The sequence below is a fragment of the Clinocottus analis genome, unplaced genomic scaffold (genome assembly GCF_023055335.1).
Source record: "Clinocottus analis isolate CAN_PGR_092001 unplaced genomic scaffold, fCliAna1.0.p SCAF_6, whole genome shotgun sequence".
In the NCBI taxonomy this organism is placed as follows: domain Eukaryota; kingdom Metazoa; phylum Chordata; class Actinopteri; order Perciformes; family Cottidae; genus Clinocottus; species Clinocottus analis.
Genome location: NW_027176218.1, coordinates 2,643,245 through 2,651,371, shown reverse-complemented (window position 1 = coordinate 2,651,371; position 8,127 = coordinate 2,643,245). Strand labels below are relative to the sequence as shown.

Sequence of the window (8,127 nt, the reverse complement as noted above, 5' to 3'; positions counted from 1 at the left end):
TCCAGGCAATTGTTATTGTTCTTTTTGTAGTGAGAGTTAGTCCCTCTTCGGTCCAATTGAGGGTTAGCCCTTAATGCTACATCTAATTATATGTGTCGAGACAGTGATGCGCTACCTTCGGGATAAACTGGTTTTCTTAAATCTTGCATTAAGCCTTCTTCAAAAGAGTGGAGGCTCTTGTAGCAGCGTATTAATGCTTTTTTTTGGAGGGGGGGGGGGGGGATGAGACAGTTGCGTGTCCACATACTTCTGGCCATAAAAGTGTAGACATTTAGTTTGAGTGGCATCACGTGATGGGTGTACGTCGTTGCTGACTGGAAGTTAAAAGTCTTACGGAGGTGAAATGCGTTTGACCCGAATGGCCTCAAAAAACAGCTCAGAAATGAACAAACATGGCTACCGGCTGATTTGCTCTCAGGCTACAATGGGAGCCGTCTCGAGCAGAGCTTTGAACGGTGCGCTTTGAGTCACGCGTCGACCCTCTGAAGCGTCTACCGGTAACAGTAGACGCCGAATCTCAGGTACAGCGGGGGGAACCCAAAACTACGGACCCCTGGTTCTGGCGGACCGCAGTTAGCCCGCGCCTTTGTGACGGGATAACGGACGCTCCCGTCGGACAGCCACCCGGCGTCGCAGCGGTCCAACCCCATCAGCCTCCAGGCGGCGTACATCTGGCCCACTTTGGCGATTTGACTCCCGTCGCCGGCACAGGCCTCGACCGCCTCCGTGAAGTTGAGCTTGGTCTGGTGCTTCAGGAAGTAGACGGTCCCTAACGGAGGAGAGGGTGACGAGTCAAGAACATGCACCGATATATATGTATTCGTCGTTCCGTCTTGCGCTTAAAACTGACCCTTGACGGAGGCGGAGAAGCAGAAGGCGTCGTAGCGGTAGAGGAGGCGGTGCCGCCGCCCGTAGCTGCGCAGGCCGGGAGCCAAGTCCACGCCGCCGCAGCCGTCGCGCGGCGCCGTGATGGGATACTGCACCGTGCCGTCGGCCAGCCAGCCGGCGTTGCACCAGTCCAGGCCGTCCTCCCACGCGGAGAAGAGCTGCTCGAAGGTGGCCAGAGTGGCCTCCTGATCCCGGCACGCTTGTTGGGCCCCGTAGAAGTTGAAACTGTAGCGTCCTTTCGGGGAATAGTAAGGGAACACCACGCCTGCACAGAGGGAGGAGAAGGGCATTGCGGTAGTTCGGCTTTTTATCGTCATACAAAGAAATACACGGGCAGGCGACCCTGGTGGTTAAAGAGATGCGTTGAAGAGATGCAGATGTGATGAGCGTGACAAAATGTTGAGTCCTTTAAGGTGGGAACCTGCATTAGCACCTGGTAGAAGTCCAAAATCTATTCGTGTTTCACCAAATTACAACAAACATGTTTAATAGGAGGTGAATATATCATAAAAACTGGATGCCAGACTCTCAAGATTCATCTAAATGAATATTCCATGCACATAAAACTAAATAGTTGTGATGCTTTCTGCTTTCCGCATTACTGTTTCTCTCTCACACGTAAAGACTGTACGATGCACGTATAGAAGCAGCTTTTCTGAGACCTCCATGGTTTAGAAATGTTCTCCTGTCAATAGTTTTATGACCAGAAAATGCGAGACGGGCCAAACCTTCTAGGCGCAGTACTGCGACTGGCCACCGGGAGAACTCTGCGCTGTATCAGGCTTTTATTATACATCCATCAGGGGCCCGCAGATTATTATTACTCTTGGGCCTCGTGGTGGATTAATCCATCCAGCCATGTGTTAATCTACTTCAAGTACTTAATTCTGTATTCAAACTCCAGGAGAAAGCTGTTTTATCGAATCACATCTTGAATAGCTGCCACATCGAATGTAAATATCTCATCTTCAAAGGGATCTGAAATGACCCCGAGGTCAAGAAAATTGGCCTGGAGTCCTCACATAGCATGTCAGACACACACACACACACACACACACACACACACACACACACACACACAGGTCGCTCACCCCGCAGCTCCAGCTCCACCGTCACACTCTCGTCCTCCAGGCCGTCGATCACCTCACATCGGTATCGGCCCGTGTCGTTGAGGCGCAGCTCGTTGATCACGAGGGACATGTCGCCCGGCGCCGCGCGGCGCAGGCGCACGCGGCCCCGGAAGCTGCCGTAGCTGCGGTTACGGTTGCCCATCGCGACCATGACCTCGGTTTCCCTGGCGAAGGCCTCGGGCGGGACGCGGGCGCCGCCGCCAACACCGGCGGGGCTAGCGGGCACCCAGGACCACTTGACCCGGGTCCTGCGCGGCGCGGCCAGCTGCGGCTCGTAGTGGAAGTGGCAGGGGAGCGTGACGCTGCTCCCCCTGGTGGCCGACACCGAAAGCTGCGGGGATTCCACGTGGAGACGCACCCCGTTGAAGTAGACTGGAAAGAGCAGAAATAACACACGAGTGTGTTTTATAGACATGGGATTAGCTAAAATAAAATGTTTCTGATCTGGGTCTTTAATCTAGATTAATTTCTATGTATTAGTGTTTGTCTTTCTTGTTTTTAGCTGTTATATCTACATTTTGTGTTGTTTCACTCATGGGGACGTGCAGCGTTACCATTGCTGAGGATCCCTTTCACGCTCACACATGCACACACTCTTTTGTTGTCTATTTTATGCATATTTCATTTTGTAAAATTGTAAACATTATGCATTGCCCTCCATTTGACACACACACACACGCGCGCGCGCGCACGCACACAGAGGACCTACTCTCTCCTTTCCCGTTGCCGTTGCTGATGTCCTGGTAGTGGAAGCCGTTGTTGTATCCGGGCATCCAGCCCCGCGCGCCGGGCGGCAGCAGCAGGCAGCAGCAGCAGCAGGCGGCCAGCAGGGGGCGCAGCAGGCTGAGCATGGTGCTGCAGCGAGAGGGACGAGAAAACACACTCTCTTTATTCTGCTGTCACGATGAGGGTCAGAGACTGGAGGTTGTTTGGATGAAAACTGACAAATTAAAAGCTCACAATTGTTCGATTATTTAGAAAGAAAGTGATGCGTTTATAAATTTATAATTATAAAAAAATACAACAAAATAAATATTGTGACTCTAATGTGGCCCGAGGGAGACAAGACGAAACGATGATTATCAAATGTCTTAATTACACACAAAAAAAGTTATTTATTTAAATTATTGTTTTAATAATAATGGAAAAAAAACGAGGGGAAAAAAGTCCTGCCATCTTTGTAATATTTTTAGGAACATTATGAGAACATTTACAGTACAATGACATTAAAACATTGGGATGGAAATGAACGTGTTGTGTTGTTTTTATTGTCCTGTTTTACTGCTGTTGTTCTGTCCTTCATGCTAAAAACATAACCAGACAAAGTCCATGACGAGCTTCTGACAGCATAGAACCGATTAAAGAAACAGTTTCTCATGAGACAAACAGAAACGAATCTTCTTTTATTTTTCTTTCTCTCACGTCTGGTGCTTCATACTTCAACAACAGCTGATATTATAATATTCATACATATATATATACATGGTGTGTTTTAAATCTTTCTCTCGTGCTGCTTTATGAAAAGTCTCCCATGAGCTACATTTCAAGTAAAGTCTTCCTCTAACTGAATCATACCGTAAAGCTTTAAAGAGAAGACGTAAAAAACAACAACAACAACAACAACAAGCAGAACAACATCCGGTTTAAACGTGTTTTTTAGTTGTTGTGGTAAACAACAGAAGTCACAAGTCGTGTAAAGTCACTCACAGATCCGCAGTCGTCCGCCGGCGTGTCCTCCGCTCTTCTTCTCCTCCTCATCCTCTGCTGCTTCTCTGCAGAGGAGCTCGAGAGGAGCGCGCGCGTGACGTCACGGGACGAGGCATCCCTTTAGGAGTGACCTCATCGTCCACGAGCCCGTACACACAGCACATGTGCTATAGTACTACAAATATAAAAATACTAGCAGAACACAACAAGCTGCAGCGGAAACGACGAGTTGATCAATCGATCGGTCAATTGGCAGAAGATTAATTGATGATTATTGTCCGTTTTTGATGCCAAAGCTTCACAAATATGAGAATTTGCTGCCTTTTCCTTATGATTATTGTGATAATTTTGGATAATTGTTGGACAATATAATAATAATATTAAAACTATATATATATATATATATATATATATATATATATATATATATATATATATATATATATATATATATATATATATATATATATATATTGGCTCTGGGGCAGATTCTTTTGAAAGAAAAGTGCGTTAGAAATGAAATTATTATTATTATTATTATTATTAATAATAATCATTGTGAATGTGATCACTTTGGCCTCTGCCATAACTGTAATGGATTTTAATCACAAACCAATCAATTAATTAATTGGAAAATAATCAGCAGATGAATTCATTACAGAAAAAACATTATTATTACTAATTAGTTACATTTAGCTCCACCTCAACTACACATCTAATAATCTAATGATATAATCTGATATCTGTGCAATAAGAAAACCACATCGTGCATCTTGCACGCAGCTGGAATCTATTTGGGTCATTGTTTGAAATGAAAGGCGTTGCAGGTCAAACCTGTTGACCTTTCATGACCTCGTCTCATCCCACTGAAAGAATGTGGTCCAACCCGACTGAAATTCAACCTTTTGTGTGCAATAACCAGAGAAAAAGACGTGTACATCTCGTTTATCTAGAGAGAAAATATGAAGATTAAACAGATTTGTGGAAGCAAACAATAATTCACTTGTAATATTTACAAAGGTTTCAGTTCATAGCAGCAGAGGAAAGTTCTCATGAACAGTTAACAACGCAGGTGTTTCTCTGGATGACTCCACTGCTCTGGAGTTTATAGAAGTAGAGACGTGTTTTCTTCCCTGCATATGAACGTGACATAAATCCTTAAAACTGTTAAACAATCGGATAATTGGACAATGCATTTGTTATAAATAAATAAAATGGAGATTTACAGCTTTTTTTTTGCAAAACAATGTGTTAAAAGTTGTCTTTTCCAGCAGCAACACTCTGTCTTCCTGGCACGTTGAGGCTGAGTACAGAATATTCCATATACGGGCCCCCTGTCTTGCCGTGGCCTCGAGTAACAAAGCAAATATTTCCCCGCGAACTCATATTTCAGTCATCGCTTGAAATAATAGCGGCCGTGGTGGAAAAGACGAGAGCCATTCCAGTTGTCCGCCGGGGCCGACCGGGAGGGAGAATGTGCTGCCGCCCGAATATCTGAGTGAAGGCTGGTTATCAGGGTGCAGATGGAAGCTGCCCTCCTGACATGGAGCCCGGCGTGGCCCCCAGAAGAGCCACAACACGCAACGCTTTCCTTTGTGGCCATGGATGTTTTTCTCGTGACTGGACCGGCGTAAAAAAGAAAAGAAAATAACCCAGAGTTACCGCTGCTTCAGCAGATCACTGTTGTGGTCGGGGGCCAGTGGGGCCGGGGCTCTTGGAGGGCCACACCCAATTGAATGACGGGGCCCTCGGTTTGCACAGTGCAAGCCGACCACCCTCGTCCCCTGGGGCTTAACGCGTGATCTGGCAAGTAGGGCCAGGAATCCCCCTCGGCACCCTGTGTGTGGGGGGCCCCCCGGGCCCTTCAGCATTTAAAGCATGAGCTGACCACTGGGCGTGGGCCCCTGGTCAGAGCAGCGCCTACAAATGTGAGGCTTCATTCCTTTCTCCAAACGTTTCATCCTATTTACAGTAGTAGGACGTTGAGGGCCAGCTGACGTTGAGGGCCAGCTGACGTTGAGGGCCACCTGATGTTGAGGGCCAGCTGACGTTGAGGGCCAGCTGACGTTGAGGGCCACCTGAAGTTGAGGGCCACCTGAAGTTGAAGGCCACCTGACGTTGAGGGCCAGCTGACGTTGAGGGCCACCTGATGTTAAGGGCCAGCTGACGTTGAGGGCCAGCTGACGTTGAGGGCCAGCTGACGTTGAGGGCCACCTGACGTTGAGGGCCAGCTGACGTTGAGGGCCAGCTGACGTTGAGGGCCAGTTGACGTTAAGGTCCAGCTGACGTTGAGGGCCAGCTGACGTTGAGGGCCAGCTGACGTTGAGGGCCACCTGACGTTGAGGGCCAGCTGGCGTTGAGGGCCAGCTGGCGTTGGGAGAAGGCCGGGGTCACCTGGACAGGTCACCAGTTCATTGCACCTTCAGGCAATTTGGAGCCTCAGATTAACCTGAGCCGCCTGTCTTTGGCCTGTGGGAGGCTCCTCGGTGCTTAATGAGCTCACCACTGAGGCCCCCGGGCCCCTGCGCATCAGGGGTCTGCTGGGATGTCAGAAACCCCACCCAACCAGTCTGGAAACACGGACCTGAAGTCCAATAAACACGTGAAGTTTCCATCAAACAGTTTAATTGTGCGGAATGATGGTGATCTCAATATCGACATATTTACCAAAAATAACGACGATTATGACTTTGGAGAATCAAGCGGCCCCTAAATTCAGCTCAGAGCAAATCTCATCACTTGTGGTTTACCCTGAATCAATTCTCCTCCTCCGCCTTCCCATCCACAAACCCACAACTACTGTCCTGCTGCGACTCCTGCCGCACAACAAACAACTGTTTCATTGTCTTCTTCCCGACAAACACAAACGACACGACAGTCTTCTCACACAAAAGAGGTTACGTCCACTGAAAGGAAGCCACCTCCGGTTCAAGGTTTTGAATATTTGCATCTTTACTCACGTTCGCTGCCGCAGAATTCACCAAATTACAGCTTGGTTTCAGCTCTCCACTTCCCTGCCACGTCGACGCCAATCAACATCTGAAATATGTGCTTTGAAAACAAAAAACATCAACGTTGGTTTCCCCCCGTTGACCACAATGCCAACGCCACACGGACATAGTTCAACGACGCATGGTTGGACATGGAATTTGATTTTTTTTTTTAAAAACCTTCATGGTTGATGGAAAAAAAAACATATTTCCTCGTATTCAGGTAGTGTTCTGCTGTTTAGTTCATGATAATGCATTAGCTCCATTCATGATATGGAAGTATTAGAAGGAAAGTGACTTTTCATTGGACTCTCTCCACACGTTAATATCGACACACCAACTCCGTCTGCCTCCTGATAAGTTATGAAACAGCAAGTGTCGCTCTGTCTTTGTTGTTGGAACACACGGGCGCCGGACAGGCCTGATTGTCAGCTCATGATGGAGCCACAAAGACGTCACGTGTGCCCTTTGTGTATTGATAATAATAAGTATTTAAGACGGGAACGTTTTGTTAAATCTGTGCGCAGACTTGCAGATGCATTTAGTAAAGTAACACGTTGTGTCTCTGCTCCTGCTCCTTCCTCGCAACGACTAAATGTCCTGATTCATGATGTTACCTCCAGGTGTCGAGTACGTTTTTCTGTCAATGGTGCAGCGAGGACGAGTCCTTGTCACTTTTAATCTGATGTCTTCAGCGCACGCACAGACGTGAGCATGTCAGCACACTGATGTCATCAATAGCACTTCATTACGGTCCTCAATCAGACCTTCACCGGGGTCATTTAACACAAAACCGACTGATAATTTCAATGTAAATTGCACAATATCACGCAGTGTTCTTGGAAAATAGCTCCCTTCACGTTTGGTTTCCTGGTGTTCCTGGAGGCATCGGGCCAACAGGAGGGCAGGAAACTGGAGTTTTTGGAAACAGGAAAGATCCGCTGTAGGAAAACAAACGCTATTTTAGATCAGGTATGTCCCAACATCTCAAGGGAGGGGAAATCCTATGTTATTTCTGCCCAAATAAAAGCTTTCAACTGCAGATGAATGGCTCCCATCGTGACTGCACCCTCTTTGTTGGCCTTTGTGTACGTCCGGCTGGCGCTGAACTCGCATCGGCGACTCGCAAAAAGGCGGGAAATTGCCGTGCTGGTTTCATTATGACGGCTCATTTTCATCCTGCGTCTTTTTAATCAAGCTGGAAAGTGTCACTCTGCATGTTCCCTCAACCGTCGCTCTTTTTTTTTTTTGTTGTCTCGAAGCCTTCGTCTCTAATCATTTTCAGTCACACTAAAAAACACACACACACACACACACACCTTCTGTGACTAACCCTGCAACGCTAATGACAGCGTGTGACTTCACGCGCTGACACGATCACCTGCTGGACTCTTCAGTCAGAAGCACACAAA

General features: G+C 47.4%; 1 protein-coding gene across 1 annotated transcript; it reads right to left on the bottom strand.

Annotated features, from left to right (window-relative positions):
- Positions 1 to 209: 209 nt before the first annotated feature.
- On the bottom strand, positions 210 to 3,763 carry hapln3 (hyaluronan and proteoglycan link protein 3). Its single transcript, XM_068603215.1, has 5 exons — positions 3,726 to 3,763; positions 2,728 to 2,873; positions 1,980 to 2,390; positions 851 to 1,153; positions 210 to 769 (listed from the first exon to the last, which is right to left on the bottom strand). Exons 2-5 carry the CDS (start codon positions 2,867 to 2,869, stop codon positions 492 to 494), a joined length of 1,134 nt encoding a protein of 377 aa, XP_068459316.1. The 5' UTR covers positions 2,870 to 2,873; positions 3,726 to 3,763; the 3' UTR covers positions 210 to 491.
- Positions 3,764 to 8,127: the final 4,364 nt, after the last annotated feature.